The sequence below is a fragment of the Uranotaenia lowii genome, chromosome 1 (assembly GCF_029784155.1).
Source record: "Uranotaenia lowii strain MFRU-FL chromosome 1, ASM2978415v1, whole genome shotgun sequence".
Taxonomy (NCBI): Eukaryota; Metazoa; Arthropoda; class Insecta; order Diptera; family Culicidae; genus Uranotaenia; species Uranotaenia lowii.
This window is the reverse complement of record NC_073691.1, coordinates 58584175-58609139: the sequence shown is the minus strand read 5'-3', so window position 1 is coordinate 58609139 and position 24965 is coordinate 58584175. Positions and strand designations below refer to the sequence as shown.

At 38.9% G+C, this 24965-nt stretch overlaps 2 protein-coding genes across 2 annotated transcripts; one reads left to right on the top strand and one right to left on the bottom strand.

Annotated features, from left to right (window-relative positions):
- The first annotated feature begins 11865 nt into the window (after positions 1–11865).
- LOC129742542 (uncharacterized) lies at positions 11866–21106 on the top strand. Its single transcript, XM_055734476.1, has 3 exons — positions 11866–12116; positions 12243–12554; positions 19794–21106. Exon 3 carries the CDS (start codon positions 19794–19796, stop codon positions 20676–20678), a length of 885 nt encoding a protein of 294 aa, XP_055590451.1. The 5' UTR covers positions 11866–12116; positions 12243–12554; the 3' UTR covers positions 20679–21106.
- Positions 21107–21282: 176 nt separating this feature from the next.
- On the bottom strand, positions 21283–22815 carry LOC129742475 (cleavage stimulation factor subunit 2 tau variant). Its single transcript, XM_055734397.1, has 3 exons — positions 22634–22815; positions 22490–22568; positions 21283–22428 (listed from the first exon to the last, which is right to left on the bottom strand). The coding sequence occupies exons 1-3, from the start codon at positions 22689–22691 to the stop codon at positions 21384–21386; spliced, it is 1182 nt and encodes a 393-aa protein (XP_055590372.1). The 5' UTR covers positions 22692–22815; the 3' UTR covers positions 21283–21383.
- Between the last annotated feature and the right edge of the window lie 2150 nt (positions 22816–24965).

Below are 24965 nucleotides of genomic sequence, written 5' to 3'. Positions count from 1 at the left end.
ACTGGATGCGTACAAGTAAGAGACGATCAAAAAGTGTAAAATTTTTCCGATTTTTAATTTATGTTTTTTTTTATTAGGTTGCTGCTGTCGGCGGGGTTCCGAGTTTTTATTGCAACAGTCCGAAAATCCAGAGGGACCACAGCTGGAATTTCAATGCGGTGCGTCCAGCACAACCCCGGTGCAGATACGTTCCCAGGATCGGAATTAAATAAGTTCCATTTTAATAAAAGTGTTTAATGAAGTGTCGAAATGAAGAGCAAAATAAATTGAAAGTGAACTTTTTTTTAGTATTCTATTCAATAATCGAACATACCCTCCGAAATTGCGAAGAAAAACAATAAACAATAAACTTTCAGGTTCAGAGCGATCTTTTCCTCCGGTTTTTGCTAAAAAAAGTGAGCAAAAATTGCGGCGGCTAAATTTTTCCGTCGTTTGCTAAAATTTTAGTTCGAAAAATTTGCTAAATTGATTGCTAAGTTTCTAGCTGTTCAAATTTGAGCAAAATTTTGCTAATTTCCGGCCTCGAAAATTTTGTGTGTAATGATTTAAAAACAATTTTAACCAAATTACTACCCATATTTAAACTTAGAAATTATCCTTTAACATCAGATGGTGGAGAAAAACTGTAACCGGGATTAACACTAAACATACCGACACTTTGTATATACCTATTCATACCGCGAGCGGTCAAATGACGGCAAACCCCGTTTTCGCTAAAACTCCCTTGTTTCTCAACCGATTTCTACCAAATTTATAGTTTTGAAAAGCTTATAATTCGACTCAAATATGTTTTTCAGACAATTTTCAGCTACAATCAATAACTTTAAAGTTATTTACAGTACAAGAAAAATTTTATGAAAAAACATGCTTCAGGAAAAAGGTTGTAAATCAGTTGTTAAGTGCTCGAAAAAAATTTCACTTAGTGCCTGAGAAAGCTGAAGTTAGAAGCTTTATGTTGCACATATGGAAAAAATTTTTAAAAATTTTCTAAGATCATGGCTACAAAAAATGTAAAAAAGTTGTGTAAAACCCGTACTTTTCAATCAATCAACTGCCAAAGCTGTTCCTGTTACAGTAGAAAATTTTGAAAAAGTGAATTGAAAAGTAGACGTAATTTGTCACATTTTGGCATCTTTTGATTTTTGAAATACTAAATACATAATTTTTGACGGCTTTTCAAAGGTAGTTATTTTGCGAACTTTTTAGAATCTGGATTTTCTGAGACAATCCCTACACCCAAATTCAGCTTTGCACTGGATTTTGAGTACTTTAACGTATAGTTTAGGCAATAAAACTATATGCAAAAGAAAGCAAATTTCATGCCGGTTCTAGTGATGTAACTGCATTGGCGGTGCAATGCTTTACAAAAATATAATAAATATATTTCTGAAAGTAAAACTAGAAACTTTGAGCTAATGCTTGTTTGTTTTTTCGTTTCTTTTCATCCGTCTTCGTGTGCAAAATAGCTTTGAGATATTACCACCCACTGCGCCCGTCTGCCAAGCAAGAATTTGTGCTGTCTTCTCAAAATTCAGAAACTAGTTCACTGTTTTATTTATCATATTTTTGCCAAGCATTGCACCGCCAATGCAGTTACACCACTAGAACCGGTATGAAATAAGCTTTCTTTTGCATATAGTTTTATTGCCTAAACCTTACGTTAACGTACTCAAAATCCAGTGCAAAGCTGAGCTTAGGTGTAGGAATTGTCTTAGAAAATCCAAATTGATAAAAAGTTCGAAAAACAGCTACCTTTGAAAAGTCGTCATAAATTATGTACTTCGTATTTAAAAAAATCTAAAGATGCCAAAATGTGACAAATTACGTCTACTTTTCAATTCACTTTTTCAAAATTTTCTACTGTAACAGGAACAGCTTTGGCGGTTGATTGATTGAAAAGTACGGGTTTTACACAACTTTTTTACATTTTTTGTAGCCATGATCTTAGAAAATTTTCATAAAAATTTTCCATATGTGTAACATATAGCTTCTAACTTCAGCTTTCTCAGGCACTAAGTGAAATTTTTTTCGAGCACTTAATAACTGATTTACAACCTTTTTCCTGAAGCATGTTTTTTCATAAAATTTTTCTTGTACTGTAAATAACTTTAAAGTTATTGATTGTAGCTGAAAATTGTCTGAAAAACATATTTGAGTCGAATTATAAGCTTTTCAAAACTATAAATTTGGTAGAAATCGGTTGAGAAACAAGGGAGTTTTAGCGAAAACGGGGTTTGCCGTCATTTGACCGCTCGCGGTATGAATAGGTATACCACATACGTTATTCGAAAACCGTAACACTTAAAAAAAATTTAAAAACGCAAAAATACTTGCATTTCAAAAACAAAAATAGTCCTGTCGTTAAATTTGCGAAAAAAACAATTATATAAGGCGTAATCATCGTTTAAAGTTCAAAAACCGTCATTTGACCGCCTCCGGTACGTTTAGTGTTAAGAAACAATTCGGCTGCGCTTCAAAAGGTGACAGAAGTAACAAGAAGTTATTTGGTGTATGATAGGCCTTAAGATTCTGAAGCATGGAATTTCTCAACTCAACGAAGATCCAAATGGATTTTTCGTTCATTCTATAACAAGACCTGCAACTTTACGTGAATAAATTGGGTTTCCAACGTGCCAAATATCTCAGAAACCTCACAAAATTGTATGCAAAGCGTCAGTCAATCATCACAGCCGACAAAGCTTATTTTATCTGATGGTCCTGGGCTGAGAATCGAGGAAGTGCGATCGGAGGCCAATCAGCTACTCAACCCGGTGGGAAAACACACGAGGCACGGGAGAGAGAGCGTGGGAGCGATCAGAGTATCGAGACCCGATCCACCTGCTATTGAACCGGATGCAAATTTTATTTATGAAACCAAGAGAAAAGGTCGTAACCTGGGTGATTTGGTGTTAGTAACAGTGAAAACTTTTTTTTTTTTTTTTTTTTTTAAATTTTTTATTGGCTTTACCTCTATAACATAACCGGCCAAGTGTTGATTACTGTTCTACTTACATGTCTATTTCACATTCAATTACAAAATTAGCTATCGTTTTATATAATTCAATGTCTTTCTTTTTTAGTATCAAATGAATATCGGGTGGAATTCCTTTTTTCATTAAAATTCGCCAAATAGGTCTACGAAGATTTTCAAATCTGCTGCATGCGAAGATAATGTGATCAGGATCTGCGATGGATTCGCCACAACTACACGTAGCATCCAATAGGATACCATTCCTAGTGAGATGAGCAGGGAGTCGTGAATGATTTGATATTAATTTGGAAAGGATTACAATTTGTCTGCGGTTGAGATCCAAGCTACTAAACCATGGTTGGAGCGAAACGTTAGAGATGATGCTGTGACAGAAACGTCCTTTAGTTCCTGAATTCCATTTTGCTTGCCATTTGTGCATTGTTGTACGCCGAATCGGAAACTGGATGTCGAATGATGTTAAAATATAATCTGCTGTACCACCATTGATGCACGCACTTTTCGCCTCTTGATCTGCCAACTCGTTCATTGGAATACCTCTGTGAGACGGAACCCATATCAGATGGATTTCGTACCCCATTCTTTGACCTTCAAGAATGGATTCTTTTATATCGTACCAAGCAACGGGATATTTTTGATTGATGTTGATTTTTTGCAGGCTCGTGAGACAACTCAAACTATCGGATAGAATAATATACTGAGCAACAGGAAGACTTACGATCATTTTCGCAGCATGCCTGATTGCCAGAAGCTCTGCCATATAAACGGATGCTTTACTGTCGAGTTTGATCCCTTCTGCAGGTGTTCCAAAGTTATTTACCACAGCATAACCTGTGCCTTGAATATCTTTCGACCCGTCAGTTGCCAAGATTTTCGCGTTGGCATACACTTCCAAGAGATAGTTTGACACCAAATCAGCTGCCGATGAGTTCTGGTGTTCTAAACATAACCGTTTAACAGTGGGATCAATGGATATTTTTGTTCTTACAACTTCACGGTTGAACATGTAGCATGGGAGATTATTTAGAGGCTGTTCAAGTGGAATGAATTCGTTAAGCATTCTTGTTGCGCGGTGTATTCCCGTAGCCACTAAGCCACCGTCCAAGATCGGTCTGGAATATTGTCGATGCCAAGAAAGGAGTGACGCTCTTTTATTTACAAAACGCATGACCGCAAGTTCTCTTCTTTGTTGCAGCGGAATAATACCAGCCATCACTTCGAGTGAACCTGTGTGGGTGGTTTTTGTGGAGCCCAAACAGATTCGAATTCCTGCCATTGTAGTCTATCCAAAATAATGGCTTCTTTTTGTGATAACTCCGTCATAAATATGGAACCGTATTCCAATATTGATCTCACACATGACTTAAAAATAACTAACAATGCTGCTGGATGTGCTCCCCATAACTGGCCCGATATGCTTCGTAAAAAGTTAAGATACGGAGCTGTACGTTTCTGTACCTCTCTAATATGACACGACCACGACAGATTTCGTGTGAGGTACATGCCGAGTAACCTCAGGGATCTGACGTATTCCAAAGTGCAACCGCCGATATTTATTTCTGGAGGATTATCGCATTGTTGTGTCGAGATCAGGAGGCACTTACATTTCGTCGGCGAAAGTTCTAACCCAAGGTCGAAAATATTTTCCACAACTATATCCACTGCCCTTTGGAGAGATTCGCAACTATGCTCCAGTGAGGTTCCTCTTACAGCAATTGTTGTGTCATCGGCGTAATTTACGGTTATCACATCAGGAGGGACACTGTTGATCAATCCACTGATCACAACATTAAAGCATAACGGACTTAGTGGAGATCCCTGAGGAAGGCCTTTCCACGTTGTCCTAGATATTGAATCTAATCCACTCGAAATGCACAAATTCCTTTCTTCAAACAGATGGAAGATACTTTTTACTAGACATTCAGGGACTGTTAATGAGCGTAATTCGCGGACCAGAACATTAATTTCCACGTTGTCGTAGGCGGCTTTGATATCGAGGCTACATATCACCACATGCTCTCTTCTTTTCAAAGCTAAGGAAGCTTCGTTAATCAGTGGAAACAACGCATCCATTGTTCCTCGTCCTTTCCTAAAACCGTTGATAGCTGAAGGGAACAAGTTGTTGTTTTCGATGAAATGTTCTAGTCGATCTTTGATTATGAGTTCATACACTTTGCGAAAACATGAAGCTAACGCGATTGGACGAACAGCAGAAGGAGAAATCGGATCATGGCCACTTTTAGGAATCGGTACAATTTTATAGGTTTTCCAGCTTTCCGGAATTCTTCCTGAAGCAAAAATTTGGCAATAGATTATTCGCAACTGACTAAGCGCCGCCCATGGGAGACGATTTATGACGGAATATGGAACACCATCCAAACCAGGAGCCGAATCTTTACCGGTTTTCAAAACAGCTTGAATATCCGATACTGAGAATGGAAAACCAGTTTGAGAGCAACACGAACATTGTAGAAAAACCGGGGGTGGATTTTTGGCAGATGAGGGAGCCAACTTGTCCAAAACATCGTTGGCCAAATTGTCCGAAATTCTGATGTTTTTTGATGGCTCTCCGCGTCCTTTGAACCTTCTGGCCATCCTCCATAAGGTTGTGAGGGACGTAGAACTATCACAGCTATCACAAAAATGTTGCCAACTTTTCCTCTTCTTCTCGCGTACCAAATTTCTGAACCTTCGTTCTGTATTAGCGTACCCTTCGTAAGCTTCGGTTGACAGTTCCCGTTTCCAAGCGCGGAAAGCAACTCTGGTGGCTTTCTTCGCTTCTGTTAGCTCTTCGTCCCAATAGGGTTGCGGTATTCGGCGGGTGTGGTTCGAGTTTACTGATGGGCAGGACCTGCGCAGTGCTTGCCAAATCAGCTCAAAGAAGACATCAAAGCTATCCGGTTCTCCATTTTCGACGAATGATTCCTCGAGGCTTCCGGCAAAACGTTCCCAGTCGATTTTTCGAACATTAATTCCAGAGTAGAATTTCATCGCGCATGTAGTACTCGAATGAAAAACTATCGGAAAATGATCGCTTCCATTTGGTGAATCCAAAACCTCCCAGTCGAAGCACAAACTAAGGCTCGAAGAAACCAGCGTGATATCAATTGCGCCCCACGACCGGTTTACATCAAACCTAGTTGGCTGACCGTTGTTGAGAATGACGAGATGAGATGTTTCGATGGCTTGATGAAGACGGTCTCCACGTATGTTTCCATGCTCGCTTCCCCATAGGTGATGTTTTGCGTTAAAGTCTCCTCCAATGATGCACGGTTTCGGAACGGTTGATAAAAAATTTTCAAACTGAGTCTGCGATATGTTGGCTTGCGGGTGTATGTACACAGATACAATAGTGATCAACCCGGAGATGTATTTGATCTGGCAGGCAACGGCTTGAATATCCGCTGGCAGTGCAATAGGAAATGCTACGGGATTTAGTTCTGAACGAATCGCGATGGCTACGCCCATCGAGTTTCGTCTGTGATCTTTACGAAACATGGTGTGCTGCGGTAGATTAAAGTTTGTGTGACTGTCGAGATGTGTTTCACTCAAAAGCGAAATATTGATATTATGTGTATTTATGAGCTGGATTAAGGATGAGCGTTTACTATTTATCCCTCTACAATTCCATTGTAGACATTGCAGAGGAACGGTGGTTGTTAAAGTGCTTGGTGTGGTCTTTTTCATAATCTGAGATTAGCAAAATAGCCTTTCATTTTATCACTAACAACATCTGAAATTCTCTCCAAAACCATTTGCTGGATTTTTTGTCGAGTTTCAATATCTTCCTCAGGAACTTCCAGAGCATCTGCAACGATATCGATGACCTCAGTAGATTCAATCGTCGATCGGATCGAATCGCAAACCCCGTCAGAAATGTTAACTTCAAGTTGGGGAAGCTCATCGTCCGAATCGACATTATAACGACGTTTGCTGGAAGGATTAGATCCATTCTTGTCAACATTATTTGTTTGGCAAGCTACTGCCACGGTGGATATTGTTGTTGGTTGAGAGATGATAGGTAGTGAGTTTGATGAATCATTTGAATTTGTTCCACAAAACCAATCGACACGTCCTTGTGAAAAAGTGTCACGCCGCTCTTTATCGGTTTTCTTTTTTTGAATTATTTTCGGACATAGCTTGTGATCATTGGCCCGATGGGAGCCTAAACAGTTAACGCACTGTGGCTCACTATTTTCACACGCATGATCTTCGCCGCCCACTTGATCCAAGCACTGATTGCAGCGTTTAGCACTCTTGCATCCTTTTTTGTCATGTCCCAAGCGCCAGCAGTTACCACACTGGCGGACAGGATAAATGTATTGCTTAACAGCATAAAGCACTCTATTTAACTCGATGTGAGTAGGTAAATTCTGCCCAGCGAAAGTAAAAATCACCGTAAACAGGGCTTCCTCTTTATCATCAGCCAATTTTCTAAGCACACGACGAGCATGAACTATCTCCGGGTTATCAACTTGATTCGACTTGCGTTTATCGTAAGCATTAGCAAACTTCAATTCTTCATCACAAATATCCGGCTCAATATAGGCTACCCCCAGACACTCCACCAGCCGTTGGGGGATAAAAAAACGCACTTCATTTGAGGTACCGATGCCTGCTATTTCATTAGCAGCATCCCTCGATCGCATCAAAATTTTCATTTTGGTTTTAGAAACCGGCATAGCACGAATAAAATCGTCACCAAATTTCTTCACCAGACTTTTAGCAATCTTCGCAGCAGATATATTCCCGACATTTGTTTCAGCCATAACGAGATATGGCCCAGCATAATTTTCGTGATATTTCCGTACTCGAACTTCATTTTTCGATGACCTTGGTGTATCGTTGTGGGTCATTGCACCGCTCGACAATAGAGTGTGGAAGGAGAGAAGAAAAATAAATTAGATTTCAATTCAGCTCACACACACGATGTGCAACGTACCGTAGTTCAAACGAGACTGAACAGTGAAAACTTCTTAACCAATTCAAGATTAAACTCTTTGTTTGATTTAATGGCAGCAGTGAAAACTGCTGAACCAATTTTCGCAACCTTCTGCTTCGTCCTCGTCTCCGAACAAGATGACCACGACCAGCTTGCGTGCGGCCACCGTCTTAATTACCATCATGTCACCATCTACCGCCCAGACACCATTTACCGCCCAAAATCACCCTTTTGTTTGTATTTTAAAAAAAACTGGGATGTTTTCTCCAAAAATAAAACCTGTGTTCTGTGTCGGCATCATTGTTCGATCATTTCACTGAAAAAACATCACTTAATTATGTCAACTATAGCCAGAAATTAAATGTTTAGTTTTTGGTTTCCGGTCAAATTGTTGAATTCGACGCCTGTTAGCGAACTAAGCATTACTGTACTCCTAGGGCAAAAAGGGTTTTTGTTTTCAAGATAGTACCTATTTGACCTAAAATCGACTTGAAACGATAGTTTTATTTTCGTAGAATAGATTTGCATCGAAAAATTTCCGATTTTTTCAATAGTTGTTGTTTTTTGAAGCGATTAGTGATGGGCGGTAATTGGTGTTTAAAAAAAAGTGTGGGTTCCTAATGACCGGTCACGCACAATTTCTTTGTTTTTAACGCATGTATTGTGTCAAATGTGTAAATTATAAGAAGAATTTAGTTCGATTATGTTAGAAAATGATGTTTTATCGCTGAAAGTAACCGGTTACTTGAGGCTGTTTGCCTGGAATCATCATTTTGTCAGTCAACGCACTTTGTTACAATTTGTCAAAAATTTGCGGGAAAAATTTCACAAAATGTATTCTCTCAAGTTCCTCAAAATGCTTTTGACAGCTCGTTATATGGAAAATACTAAAAAGAACAGTTTCCGTGTTGTTAGATAGTTTTTCCTTAAGAAAACCTTATTGATACCCAAAAAAGTCGAGTGGGCGGTAATAGGGCCAGTTGAACACCTCAAAATTTAGTTAATTATTTTGAAAAGCGCACATTTTTCGCATTCCACTAAATTTTTAATTGAAAGTAGAGCAGTTTTGAGATGTATTGGAAAAGAAAGCGAATAAAAATCTGCCGTCGTTTTTTTATTACACATGTTTGAAGTTGAAAAACCGCTTAACTGGGCGGTAGATGGTGACATGATGGTACTGTCGTTTTGGTTACGATTGTACTAGAAATCTCCATGTTGACTAAACTCCTTCAGAATCACAAAACTGTGGTTATAAGCAACCGTCATAAGAATGATTTCCAAGGTGCGCTCAGACATGAACAATTAAATAGATGTGACATTTAAACCTTTAATTTATCTGATTTCTGCCAAATTTTACTTGATTTCGTATTCGTTTTAGATCTGTCTGCTGTATTGATAGTACAGTTGATTCGCTGCGTAACAAAACTATTTACCCCATAAATGATGTTAAATCAGGAAATAATTGTTAGTTTTCCTGTGATATCTTTCTATTTGCACCCTCTATTCAGAACCATTACTCCTATTATCGTTTTTATTTTTCATTACCATTTTCACCCATTTAATCCATATCTCTACACCATGAAGTGAATTTTTTTTGATGTCATACGGATACCTTAAAGGTATACAATTCATTAAAAACTGATTGCTACTGATTATTTTTTTTTTTAATGATCACTCGAAAATGATTTTTCTAATAAACTGTTGAAATTCAAAAATACTTTGAGGAATTAATATATCGATATCATTGAATTTAAAAAAAAAGGCGAATTTGTAAACTGCCGCAAAAAAACTGATAAAACTAAAAAAAATTGCACAAGAGCTTTTGCTTGCCATTTGAAAGTTCTGAATGTTTATAAATTTAAGGTAACCGATAATATTAACTAAGGTATAAAATATTAACATTTTATAAGTTGGTTATTGATTGGTAGCTATCGATTCGTCGACATAAGCTCGGTTCCATTATTTCGGCTCAAGCTACTGGAACTTTATAAGAGGACATGATTTCGCCTACCGTATCACAGCCAAGTCTGGGGCTAGTCGATTCAGCAACTTCCGAGGTAATTATTGTTCTGTCGCCACCAAATCTTTCTGGAAAAGCTTTTCGACTCTTTTACAAGTCGCAACAACATTTACCCCAAGTTATAAAGCAACACCAACACTCGCATCCGGATTCACTACCACTTACTACACTTCGTGAGCACCGTTTATGACACGGATTTTTGTTCGGAACGGCCACCAGAGGACCATCATCATCATCGTCATTTCACCATGGCCATCGTTCGTCAGTTCGATTAACACACTCCGTTGTCTGACGGGTTGATATTTATACACACTAGAGGCCAAGCAGCACCAAACCATACAAACAAACCGTCATCAACGATAATAAATACACGAAATCAAACAAGAAGTGGGTATGATGGGAAGAAAAAAAAATCAGCCACACACAGGAAGCAAATGGGGCCGTTGGAAAAGGTCGATTTTCCGGATCTTCAAGACGTTGCTTAAACTAACAAACTAGCACAAAACAATCGGTGACGCTTCGGTCTTCATTACGTACCATTTTGGAACGGTTTTTCAAACTTTTAGCACACTAAAATTTGAGGAATTTTTCCGTCGTCAGCCATTTGTTCGGGCAGAGAAAACCAGCGACGATTCGACATATTTTTATTTATGGCAGCGTTGCCAGACGTATTAATCGCACTTTTTCGAAGTTCGAAATCGATACTCGCGGCGCAAGTTGAGGGGTGACTAGTTCGATACCTAGCGAGATTGGATTTTCGTTTACAGCGGTACCAAACACGGAAAAAAATTGACACTCGCTTAAATCACCACTGGAGGTTTTAAATCTATATTTTAAAGCTTTTGAGAGTGCGAGCTGCCCAAATCTAGTTTGTTTTGATTTAGTCGTATGAGCCACTCAACCAGTTTCGAGAAAAGCCCTGTGGACGATTCGGAACACCTTATACAAATTTTTAAGTACAAATTTATGATTGTATCCAGTTTACCTGAAAACTTATTTTTGGGCAAAGTTTGGGTACTTGGTAATTATGTCGAAATTTATACGTATCAAAGAAATTCCGGTAAATGGTATAGTCCGGTGAATGGAATTCCGGTAAATAGTACAGTCCGGTAAAAGGAATTCCGGTTGTGTTTCTGTTCGTTTATTTATTATTTGTGTCATAATTCAGGAAGGGTCACTAATACTTTTCAATTTTGGGAACATTAACCTAAAATACAACCGTGTTCGTCGGCTGGCTGCCAGGTTTTTGAACTGAAATTTGCACCAAGAGTTTTTCAGGTTAATTGTCCCGACTCATCTGTACACACTCAGCAAGTGTGCGTAAAGCGGGCCACAGACTACACAACATTTGTACAAATGCGATGAAATTCGATGAAATTTTGTCGCTGTGAGCACGATTTGCATAGTGTATGGCACTGCTTGAATGAGCGCCCAAACGGTTGGAGTAAAATCGGTCGGGATCGAAATATTTTGTACAAAACATTCTCCCAGCCGGGGTGGAGATGGTTTTTTTTGTTGCTGTTGCTGTTTTCGCCAGCAATCATTTGTGTTCGCGTGAAATATGTTTGTATAGTGTGTGGGCGAGCATAGATCAAACAATCGACGCGGAATCATCGAATTTGTACAGGCCAATTTGTGTAGTCTATGGCCCGCTTAACATGTCAAAAACAAAACAACTCAATTCAAAATATTTAACCAGTGATTTAACTCTTTTGAATATTCTGAAATAAGCGTACTCGATGAACTCTCGCGTCGCGACGTCAAAAACTGACATTCCCGTGGTTTGTTTACAATCATATTGTGGGCCGTCCGGGTCGGGTTGGTGGGTGGTAAATAGAGATCTCTTCGCTTGTGTGTGTTGTTTTTCCCCCATTTTTCTGATGTTGCATTTTACGGGTTGAGATTTTTCTTCAACACGCACTACCTAACTGGTTCAGATCAATGTTGAAGAGTTTTTGACTTGAGAGTTCAGTTTTCATATATCGTCTCTTGACGGTGGAAGGCCATCAACCGAATTATTCATTCATAAACAGTAGTTCTTTTTCGCGATTTCTTGAAATCTTGTCTCCGAAGGTTATATTTAAGATGAATCATTTTTTTCGATAGTTTGCAGTAATTTCTAGTTTTGTATTATTAATTTATTGAACGTAGAAATAATCTCGCAGGTACGAAGTTTAAAACATATCATACGTTGGTTACACATAGATGGGCAAGAAAGCATTCATCGGCCAAAGCCTTCGGAGATTGAACCTTGAGCGCAGAATTTCACTTCAACATTGTTTTCATTCCAGGCCTCGTACAGTGTCAGGCGCTTGCAGATTTCATCATCAAATAATCGATCTATCAGGGTAAAAACGAGATAATTATTTCGCATCTGGAACGGCTCTCCTCTAAATTGGCTAGCGAAATGCCTACCGTCATCGCCTGAAGAAACCCCTAGAGAAGGCATTGCGTGAATTACAGTCATCAAAGTTCAGTTTGCACCTTTACGCTTCATGTTTTGATTGATTGGATTGGAGCCAACCACAATCCATTCATAGCGGAATCGATCCACGAGTGAAAGTGCGCTGGCTGTAAAGCAGCGGGGACTGGAAACAGAACAGGTAATTTCTTCAGCTACTTCGGGCCGATCTATTTGTCCATTTTTTTCGTCATACCATTTTCCTACTTAGAGACGGAGCGTTCGTTTTGCTTCAATTTTTTTTTCATCCTCGCCTGAACGCAAAGTGCACCAATTAGTCAAAAATTGAACACGCCCAATAAGGGGCACATAAATGAACGTTTTTTTTCTTTCGATGAATGCAAAAAATCATGGTTGTTAGCGTTTAGTGTTTTACAACACTATTGATTTTTTTCTCCATGCTGCTATGAATTGCTTTACGGTGTGTGCTAAATGTTTCAGTTTTGATTCATTTATGTAAGGGCGTAGTCTCGTTGCAAAAATCAACAACTAATACATCACTGGATGTGTAAATGAAGAATATGTATTACGAAAGTCTTCAATATTTTTAATACAATCTATACAATATTTTGTTTTCTGATGCTAATTGGCCTGCGAGTTTATCAATACGTCTGAGCCATCAATTCCAAGAATCACAGTAGAAAAAAAAAACAAGATTGACGAACATTGTATGCTTATACGTTTGCCTTATTTTTTTTATTTATCAGAGGTACTAATTACAATCTCTTCAAAATTCGATCTAGTAATTGAAATAAACCTCTTATTAAAAACTTATTCCATGTGAAATAAACAATCATAAACCGTGCCAGTGATATTATTTTGTTCTACATTCGCCTATGTCAGTATTATTAGCATTCGAGTCAGTTTGAGGGAATGTTTTTTATTTACAGAGCAGCCGCGACAGAGGGATGATCGTTTGCTGGAAAAATTATAAATTCACTTCGCGTTGCTGAACTTGATTGTTGACACATTGATCGACACTGATCTAGTTCCACTTTTTTTCATATCCTTAACCTGAACTATAGTTTATAATTGACAGGCTCACGTACTCCTAACAATAAACATTAAATATTATTTTCGCTATCGTTTGGTATAGTTTATAACAAGTCAAATGATACATGATGGAGCGGCAATTCCCAAAACTCTACGCTATGATAGATTGGAACCTTTCCATGTATCTCACTGGGTCGGGCCATCTGGACACACGTGTGCACATACAGTATAATGATGTTTTACAGCTCTCGAAGCGGCTCTTCGTCCTTTCTCCATTGGGTGATTGATGGGCGGAAACTCAACATAAGTGTCATTTCCACCTTTACACTTTTATATTGCGATCTCAAGTAGTAACACGTTTATTGTAGTCCCTTAGAGTTTTAATATACACCAATAATTTTAAACTGTAAAAAAGTGTTTTACTACGCCCACACAAAGATATCGCAACAAAAAGGATGCAGAAACCCTTTAAAACAAGATCAGTAACCAACACACTTCGAACGTCGGGAGGTATCGAAGAGGACGAGATCATGGTTTCTTTTGATGTTTCAGCTTTGTTTCCAAGTGTTCCCAATAAAGAAGTTTCTAATCTGTTAGAAGATTGGTTGCTTCAACAACATAATGAGAGCACTAGGAAACTCAAAGTTAGAAACTACAAGAAATTGGTGGACTTGTGTATGGAACAAACCTTCAAATTTAGAGATTTGTTCTATAGACAAACAAAGGGGGCACCAATGGGAAACCCTCTGTCCCCATTCGTGTATGAACTGTTTATGGCTCATTTGGAAGAGATTCTTGAAAAACAAGATTTTTTACCCGAAAAATGGTGGAGATACGTCGAATGGTTGCTGATCTTCGCGCAGAATGATTTTTAACATTCGACTGTTCCGTCTGTCGGCAATTCCGAGGCTCGGGATTCTAGCTGTTCAACGTATGCCCTTTTCACCACTGACACTGGATTCTCCAACCGGCGGACGTCGTATCGACACCCGACTTTCTCCTCGCGCCGTTGGACACGCGCAACTCTCAGTCGTATCTCGCTAAGGACGAGCTGATGGTCAGATGCAATGTCTGCGCTTCGTTTTTTGCGGACATCAAGAAGGCTCCTTCTCCATTTTCGGCCTATGCAAATGTGGTCAATTTGATTTTCTGTTCGGCCATCTCGGGATACCCAAGTGACCTTATGTGCTGGTCGATGGGGGAAGAGCGATCCGCCGATCATCATGTTGTTGCCACAAAATTCTACAAACAGCTCTCCGTTTTCGCTCATCGGTCCTAGGCCATGGCGCCCCATGATGCGCTCAAGGTCCTGATTGTCGGAGCCAATCTTTGCGTTGAAGTCGCCCAAATGGATTTGAATGTCACCCTTCGGAATTCTCTCAACCACGCTGTTCAGTTGACTGTAAAACTGCTCTTTCTCCTGCAAATCGGCAACGTCAGTTGGCGCATAACACTGGACCATTGTAAGGTTTCTAACCCGTGTTCTGATTCTGGCTACGATTATTCTTTCGTTGATCGGTTAGATTTAGATTTCGATTTATTTTAGGCATCGGTAGTGAATTCATGATAAAGCATTCCTAGCGAGCAAGTAATTGCTCTTTTAAAGGAATGTCACGCAGAAAAATATATTTTAAAAATTATAAGATTTCGGCCAAAAATAATAAAATTTTTGGTTGGGAAAAAGCACAAATATATTTTTGGCCACACTGAATAAAAGTATCGTTTTGATTTAAATTTATCGTTTGATTGAAAACGAAATACACCCTTTTTACAAATGATCCATCGTACTTGTCAAAATAATAAAATTTTGGGTAAAACACACAAATTTTGTTTAGGCTATTATTAAAAAGAATAGGGGGTTAAAAATTAGCGATTTTGTATGATTTGAATTCATTTCTCTGTTTCAATTCAAACGAAAGCAAAATTGTTATTGATTTTCGGATTTATAGATTCGGTTTCAATGAATTTTATTTATGCTTCATTTATTCGCATTAAAATGCCTTTTTCATCGGGAATTCTTCGTGTGAGGATGAGTTGGCACGTTATGGCCAACTTATCCTCACTAATCGCTAGCCATCCCACGTTATGTTGTAGCTGCTGGACGAAAGTTATGGTCCGCCTTTCTTCTAGAATGCACCGATGTATTAGCACAGAGAACCAGAGTTCGGGCTGGAGCCCCAACCGTGTGTAAAAACACCAACCGTGATTTCAAAATAAACGACGTCATTTTTGCAACTTAGCTAAGAGCCACCAGATGTCGTTACCGGTACTTTTATTTTTTCCATTTTTTTCTACACGCTCAGACTATAGTACCTTCAACGAATGAAAAATGCGCTCAAAGCCAAATTTATTTTCAGTCACTCAATCGGGTATTAAAATAATTGTATGGTTTTTCAGTTTTTGGCCTGTGTTTGTTTTTGTCGACATGAAATTCACTACATCAAGACTAAATTGAATTTTTTTTATAATTTAGAATAAATTTCGATAATGAACACAAATTTAAAAATTCCTTCAGTATTCTTTTTTCTTTCACAAAATTGTTATCTCGGTAGGATTAGTGAAAAATTGGCGCATGGTGTTATCGGATATCTTTAATAAGTATAATAGTAGGGAGGAATACTTGAAGAATTTAAAAAAATTTGATATCGAGTTGCTTTTAAATGCCTTTTGCTATTCCCTTAAATTCTTCGAATTCTTAGGTGTCCGGGTAACATCCATGCAATTACTTGGCTCTGTCTAAGAAGATAAATTCAATATTAAGAAGCTATTCCAATTTTCAAATATTTTCGGAAGTAGGTACTGAAGTCCTATCCTGGCAGAAATGACGCGATGTTTACATGCTAGAATTTCGCAATGTTCGAACGAAGATGGGTGGTGATACTTTCGATTAATTAGATTTGAAATGCTTATAATGGTATCATAAATTAACACATCATACGGAAATCCTGCGGCAAATGTTAACTGAACTATTATCTGTGCTATTATTGCTTTCTCTTCAATCAACTAAATAATGTTTGCTTTTTGTCTCAAACAAAATCAGTGGCTCAATACAAAACGAGTACCAAATGAGGTAACATTGCCAAAAGAAAATGATTTCGTTTAAAGAGCATATAGTTCCTGCTGCAAATTTCATTATGTTGCTTTTTCTACACCCCAAAAAAAGAAAACTAGCTGAACTCTGTTTTGGTGCTACCTGGAAGTAAATTTTGGGTTATTTATGTTCTGAGTGTTCTCAACTGTTGACAAAAAAATTCGACAACAACAGCTGAGTCACTTAGCTAAGAGCCACTAGATGGTGCTGTTTTTAGGCCAATTTTAACGGTTTTAAAATGGCTGACGATTCAAATTCTTACACACGGATTCGACACATATTTGTTCGGGGCCCGTTCTCTGGTTCTCTGTGGTATTAGGTAGGGAGCTATGCATGTTAGTCCGACTGTTCCTTAAAAATTAAAAACAAATTAGTATCTCACTTAAACCACAGAGAACAGAGTTCGGGCTGGAGCTCAAAACGTGTGTGAGAAAATCAACCTAAGTTGCAAACCAAATGCGTAAGTGAACTAACATCCATAAGATGTCGCTACCAGTAAACCTATTTTTTTTCATTTTTTCGACACGCTTCGAAATTAATACTCATCGCTTATCTCAAAGGAGGCCAGTGCAATATATGACAGTAACACATTTTTTTGTGTAATAAATTATGAAAACATCATGATTTTAAAAAATGCAAGTCATATTTCAATCACACTTTAATCGCTGTCATATATTCCACAGCATATGTCCCATATTGAATTAAAAGTTGAATTCAAAGTTTGGAAGAATGGGCTGGGATTTTACTATCAGTACAGAGTTTTCTAGAACAGAAAATGTGGACATAAATGTTATAATTGTAAATTATGGGTCGATATTCCGGTTGATGTTGCCTGAGATCGATACATGAGGACTTGTAACTCAGTTATCAGTAGAAATTAATAAAGTTATTATTATTAATCATCAGTTACAAGTCCTCATGTATCGATCTCAGGTAACATCAACCGGAATATCGACCCAAAACTTACAATTATAACATTTACGTTCACACTTTCTGTTCTAGAAAACTTGGAATTCAACTTTCAATTCAGCGCCAATATTGATTGAACAATATGGGACATATGACAGCGATTAAAGTTTGATTGAAATATGATTTGCATTTTTTTAAATCATGATGTTTTTAAAATGTACTACACAAAAGTTTGTGTTAATGTCATTGATATATTGCACGTGCCTCCTTCCTTCAATAAGCGGTGAGGATTAATTTCTAAGCGTGTCGAAAAAATGAAAAAATAGGTTTACTGGTAGCGACATCTTATGGATGTTAGTCCACTTACGAATTTGGTTTGAAACTTAGGTTTGTATTCTCACACACGTTTTCAACACATTTTTGTTCGGGGCTCGATGTCTGTTCTCTGTGCTTAAACTTTAATTTATGATACAAACCTGTTAGATGAATGCATGGTAGGATTGGTAGGATTGAATCCTCGGGGTCATTGTACAGCGATACTGAAGGGTACAGGAAGGGTTTCCTAAATACAGCCTTTAACGCTCGGTTCTGCAAGCACTGCAATTCCCTCATACGACTCCGAGCTGAGCTTCCCCACAGTGATACCATGTATTGCAGTCTCGAGTGGAAGAGCGCGAAGTAAAGTTTCTTGAGCCATGCAGTTGGAATGAAGGAGGACATTTTCCACAGTGCGCCGCAGACTGGTGCTAACTTTTTTTTTAACTGCTCGATGTGCACACTCCAGGTTAGATTTTCATCGAGTGTTAATCCCAGGTATTTGTAATCCCTGACTCGATGTATTTCGGTGTTAACAAGGTTGATCGTTGGCAATTCAGGAATGACGCGACGTCCGGAATTGTATGTTGTTTTTGTTGTGTTCAACGAAAGCAAATTACAGTTGAAGAACTCATTCAAAGCTACCAGGTCTCTACTAATCCAGTGGACGATTTGAACGGGATCAGGGCTACTGTATGAGATCAAGGTGTCGTCAGCAAACATGCGCGGTGTCCCATTGAGTTGCAGTTTTGATAGTTCGTTAATAAAGATGAGAAACATTATAGAGGCCCCAGGTTGCTTCCTTGCGGAACTCCTATGGTGAGGGATTTCCTGTCGCTGTTTTTACCGCACCAGGATACAAATTGCAGCCGATTTGAGAGGTAGTTCATCTTATAAGGGCCGCATGGGCCTGCGGGCTTAATAGGAAACCAACTCCTCGTTCCCGAGTAGCGTGTTCTCCTCGTATGCCAGTATAAAGCAGTACTTGTCCAGACTGTGTCTTGTGTTCTCCAATGTTAGGCCAACAAACTTCGCTTAGTCTTAGAATTTCAAGCTTGAGGCGGCTAGCCTCTCTAGCAAGTTGAACAGTTTGCCTTGTTGGGCAAGGGTTAAAACATTCCAAGTTCCAATTCGTGTCCGTGTTTTCATGCTAAAAGTCGTCGCCAAAGTTCCAGGTCGGTCATTTCTTTCGGATTCCGTAACAATTTCAAATCGGGAGCAGTAGGTTGTTAGCCTAAAGTCCCTATCCCGCGATTGCTATACCTACCCTTATGCTTAGCCCCCACACTGCCAACTTCTACGGATTGCAACCGCCTGGATAACTGGTTACCACTGCTAATAAACGAAAACACTATTAGTAAGCCTGACGTCGATGACTTTTTTGTGAAGTAAACAAAGATTTTCTTGGAGACCTTCTAAAATCCATAAACTAAATTCCATAGGAATATCAAATTTACTTGCGAAATTGAAGAAGACAGGAAATTACCTTTCCTAGATGTTCTGGTATAAAGAGACGAAGGCCTATTCCAATTCGAAATTTATAGAAAGCCGACGAATACCATGAGCACCACGAGCACCTCCAGCCATTCGACTATATTTTCCAGACGGCTAATAAAAATGGATACCAAAGTAGATCCATTCAAGCCATCCTAAGGAAAAAAGAAAGATTGCTTCAACGGAAATCCTTCACTACTTTAACTCCCATTCAGAAGGACTTTCAACGAAGATCCATGGAGTTCAACAGTGTCAACGCACTTGAATTATTTACGACAAAAGTTGACAAAATTTGATGTTGAGCTAGCTTTCACTAGCTCAAATAATCAATATTTATACGATAGAGTACCGCGTTCAAGGAATAATGATTGGACGTGAGACGGGAAAATATACGAATAAAATCTCGACTCAGGTCCAATCTATTAAAGCAGGGTTTAAGGCTTACCCTTGGGATAACCGAGGTGAGCCACCAACCCAATTCATCCTCGTTCCATCTGTGCTGCCAGTTGACAATAACATGTGAAAATTTATATACAATGTGTAAATGTGTAATCATTACTCGATTTCGTTTGTTCACAGATGGCTAACAAACTTCAGGATCGTTCCTTCGTCGATGATTACTTCGCCAACCTAAATGACCTGTCCCGGAAGATCAGCTTGGACATCGGAGAAGTGAAGGCAACCTACGAACACATCTGGGACGACCTTAGCCGTGAAGAGCAGGCAGAGATCATCAACGAAACCTTGATAAAGCCGGAGCTGACACTGAAGTATTTCGACAACTTTTCCACCTCGTCCGATTCGTTCGACAACATCATAGGAGCGGACGAAAATAGCGACGATCGGAAGGTCAACCTTTACGATGGTAGATCGCTGCATACCTTCCAATACTTGAAAACGGGACGCAAAGTTATCCACGATGATTCGGTTGGATTGTTTCGCGATGAACATTCGTTCCCGTTTTCGCACAAAACCAAAAGTCAAATCAATCTCACGATATTTCCTCTGAATAAGGACAAGTTTTATGAAAAGAAAACCAACTTGGCCAAGAAGCTAGAGAAGACAAAATATTCGGCAACGAGCAGAGACTCAACCACAACAGCACCGTTGGAGACGAAGACCATCAGTAAAGTTGTAGCGGAACAGGCTTCATCCTATGATGAGGAAAATAACGTTATTCAGGCACTGAAAAGTAACGGGGCAACAAACTATCTGACCAACTTTATATGCGGTCAAGCCATTGGCGGTACATCGCCAATAATAGTCGGCGATGAAGTCGATGAACAGTCTTTGGAAAACATAGGATTCGATGATGATAAGATTAACCTGTTTCGGCACAGTTCTCGAAGTGATAGTCTGCATCAGGCTCAGTCTTCCTCCGTCGAGGAAGACGACAAGAACTTCGACGAGCTGAACAGTTTGCTAGGCACCAGCAAAGGTTTCGATTTTCTAAACAACTGGTAAAATGCATGTTCCCATGATATTTTATCTTTTTGTTTTTTTTTAATAACCTGAGCTAATCTTTCTTGAATCTCTTCTTTCGTTCCTATCTAGTCTATTTTTTGAATAATTTTTTGAAACTTTTTGTTTGAGAAACCAAATCAATCAACTCTTATACTCCAAAACATCCTTTTCTCAAATCATAAGTCCATGAATATACTCACAACTCATGACACCACAATTCGATTATGCGGGGCATGAACAACCGCAACTGACTGATAATCGAAGTTTTCGTCACGGCGAAATGATGCACTCTTCTATGTGGAAGAATATACCTCAACCTTTTTTTTCGAGCTTGTTTCAAGGCTCATTGTGTGTGTGGTTGCTTTCAACACCTTAATCGTTTAATCGTCTTCGGTTTGGAAGATTGAAATAAATGATGAAAATTACTTCTAAGCAATACAAATTGAGTTACCTATATCACAACCAATCCGAAAATTTGGTCGTTTAATCCTCTTTCCCTCGGAAATTCCCTCTATTTGTACTTTACCTTATGCTCGTTTCGTCTATTCATTAGAACAACCTGTCAGGCTTTCGAAGTATTCAAACTGATATTAAAACTCTTGACTTACCTTTGATGTTATATTGAAGGGAATAAGTGATACATCTGAATCAGCTTAATAACCAACAAAGTAGTATGCAAAATGCCAAGCTGTTGTCGTCGTCCATTTATCGTTGGGTACTTTTGGCGATCTGTTCCTTCAAAACCAAAATACTGGTGCGTTGCTCGGGCGGAAGCATTGCGATCTGTTCGTCCGAAAGCTGTAGAACCTGCATGATGAGAGCAGCCTTTTCCTGGTCCGATGCATCGTTTGGAATGCCGTAAGAAGAGGCAGCAGCAGCGGCACTGGCAGCCGATGCTGATACGCCTGACCCGGACCTACCCACTGGCGCCCCGGAAGACGGTTGTTGACGTGGATCCTTAGGACCCTGTCGAGGATCAACCGGACGCTGACGAGGATCCGATGGAAATTGGTTTGCGGAAGCTGCATTTGAAACAGGTCCAACTGGCCTCGGCGGAGGAACTCCCCTCGAAGGGAAATTGTCCATTGGACCGCTCGAAGGTAGAGAACGCATGTCCTGGTCTATCTGACGACTTAGACGTGGATCTACATTGCGCAAATCGATATCGTGACCAGCGCTCGGGCCAAAACCGGATGAACCACCGCCAACCGGAGGAATGGGCATCGGAGCTGGAACTGGCATTGGAGCTGGAGAAAGCGTGGGTGGAACGATCATAGTATCGCTGGTGATTACCGGCGGCATAGAATGAGACTTGTGTAGAAAAGTAACCGCCGTAGCCGGATCTACGATGCGCATTACAACTTGAGCCTGCAATATAGCATAGGCCAGTTGGGGATTTTGAATCAACATATTTCGGGCCTCTATTGGGTCATTCTGGAAACAGGTCTTCATCTGTTTCATCAGTTCATACATTTGTTCCGGCGGAAGGGAAACCACAGTTTTGGTTATGACTTCTGGGGCCATCGAGGGATCACAGGGGTCTCCGTACGGATTATCAACTTGGGGACCCTGAAGGAGTGCCGCCATCTCCATACGCGATTTTTCCGTACAAGCATTATCAACGCGCAGAGCACGGCCACCAATTTCATACCCATTCAGATTACGCATGGCACTGAGTGCCGTTTCCTGATCCTTGTATTCGCAGAATCCATAACCCTTGGGTTTTCCGCTCTCGCGATCGAATACCAATCTATGGGAAATTAAATGGTATTCAGTTTGACAAATTTTAAGGATAATGAGGTACAACTTACTTCAAGGAAATCACCGGTCCTACCTCGCTGAAGATGTCCTTCAATTTTTCTTCGGTAGCCTCGTACGGGATATTTCCGACTGTGGAGAATACCGATGAGGTAGATTGATAGTCCGACAAAAAAAACATACACCAGAATACTTACCGAAAACCGATCTCATGGACTTGTCCATGATGCTTTGATCGCTCTTATCGCCCATCATCTTGAATGGTCGTTTGTTGGTCAGTCAAATCCGTAGAATCTGTAGTTTTATTCCAATTAAATCCGGAACGCTTCCGAAATGTTTCAAAAAAATGCGGCGGGCAGCATCAAACAAAACAAACTAGGGGTGTCTCCCTTTTTTTCATTTTACAGAAATAGTAGCCGCTGTAAACAAACGAGAGAATACACGATGGAAAATATAATCAACTCATTTTGGTTTTAACGCATTGTAAACAATAATATTGAATTATTCACTTCTTTTGAAAACAATGTACGATATTTTCTTGTCTTTCGTAAGTTGTTAAATTAAATTTTTTTTTTTTTGTTGATTCTATTTTACCTTTTTGTTTTTTATTTAGTGCTTCGAATGAATTTTACAGACATTAACCATTCGTTTATTTTTCCTTCCTTTGAACGATTCTAGTTTAACTAAACATATGTCTTATAATAAACAAACCTATGATTAAAAACCAAACCAAAAAATGTCTTATAATAAGCAAACTTATGAATAAAAAAACTGGTATTTAACCAGAACCGATTATTCTCCTTTTTCCTTGTAAATGGGTGCACGCTCATTTTTTTATAACCATTTTCGAGTTTTTTTCAACCGTTTTATGGTTTTCTTGCGATAAGTTCGATTATTGTTGTTTTTCAACCAGAATGAATTGTTAAATTTCAACCATTCTCAAAGTTCTGGTGGAAAACCAAAATAATGGTTAAAAATTCAAGCGTTCCAAAATTATTTGGGGATGTACCGCCATTGTTTTTTCTCAGTCCGACTCGAAATTTGATAAATTTTTCGGTGCTAGGTACCCGCATAAATCATTATTATAAAACGACCGTTCCAGTAATCTTTTTCCCGAGACACCAGAAAGATTACTCTTATAGTAATGGATTATAAATGGACGATTACATAAATAGTATTGGAATCGTTTGGACACACTGAACGATACAGTGAACGGGTCGTTAAGTAGAGTTATGATTAAATGAAGATTAATTTTTTTGGTATTATTCGATCATATGTGTTATCTTTTTTTAATGATCCACCTATAAAACGATGACGATACAGCATATCCTCATTCAACGATAAAAAGATTTATGGGTTTTTGTTATTTTCACATAATTTCAAAATTCGATTTTCGGAAACAAGGAAAAAGATTTTCTTCATTCCAATGCATTTATTTTATTTTAAATAATTGAGTAATATACTTATCATACTTTACATCGTATCCTGATGGTCAGATATTTTCTGGATGTTGTGTGTAAACGTATGCATTTACACCCATGGGTGTTGCTTGCAATGATCGTTTTTTTACCATCTTGAGGAAGTGGCCGCTCGATCGTTGATACCATCATTTAGCTGCCGGTTTTTTGCTGCTGCTGCACTATCGGCTGATTCACACTGCTGCTACGGTAGTGCTGCTTCCCGCTGCTTTCGGTAGCAGAGTTCTTCCTCCGAACCTAAAACAATGTGCGGTTAAGAAAAACTATTGAAATATTTCGCGGAACAAAATGAATCTTATGTGATTTAAATTACCTCTACGCTTGTCCTATTGTGATCCTCCGCTTGAAATTGGATCCAAATTTCACACAAATAACACTTCCCGGAGACCTTTTAAATCTTCTCTGAAATAAATCTGACCGCGTGTTCCATGACAGCAGAAAAATTGGAGCGTGTTGCAAAAATACGCAGTTGATTTTGAAAACCATTAATTGTATCTTTCTGAAATATTTTTTTATCATTTCGGTGCGTTGCAAAAATAATCAATTTGTTTTGGAGAATATTAATCGTATCTTCCAGAAATAATATTTTATCCGTTCTAGCAACAGCACATCGAGCCAAGACGCATCTTAGAACGTTACTATTAATGTAATCAGAAAAGAATAATACGGAAGATTCAGAGTATCGTATTAACCTATGCGGGTATTCAGTTGTTGCAGTTCAGAAACGAGCATTTTTCGTATGAAAAAGTGTAAAGATATGCTCCGGGATACTGAGGACTAAAAAGGAATCTCTAAAGCAGTAGCCAAGAACAGGTAAATTGAAACTTTTTACATTTTTGTCTTCAACTGTTTTGCAATATTTATATGATCCGTATTTTCAGTGTTGTTCCGGACAAATTCAAGAGGAACCTTCCGATCACTGGATGAAAAATTATTTGCAATCGGACATTCAGGCGAAAGCTGCACAGCGATTCTGAGCAACTGATTCCTATGGAGCTCCAGAAGAAAAATATCGCGTTCTTTCTTCCTCCGCGGCACAGAAAGTATCGGA

Coding starts and splice junctions, on each gene's coding strand:
- LOC129742542 (XM_055734476.1), top strand. CDS start 19,794: ATGGCTAACAAACTTCAGGATCGTTCCTTCGTCGATGATTACTTCGCC.
- LOC129742475 (XM_055734397.1), bottom strand. CDS start 22,691: ATGATGGGCGATAAGAGCGATCAAAGCATCATGGACAAGTCCATGAGA. Junction 22,569..22,633: donor GTCCATGAGATCGGTTTTCG/GTAAGTATTCTG, acceptor TATTCTCCACAG/TCGGAAATATCCCGTACGAG. Junction 22,429..22,489: donor GGACCGGTGATTTCCTTGAA/GTAAGTTGTACC, acceptor AATTTCCCATAG/ATTGGTATTCGATCGCGAGA.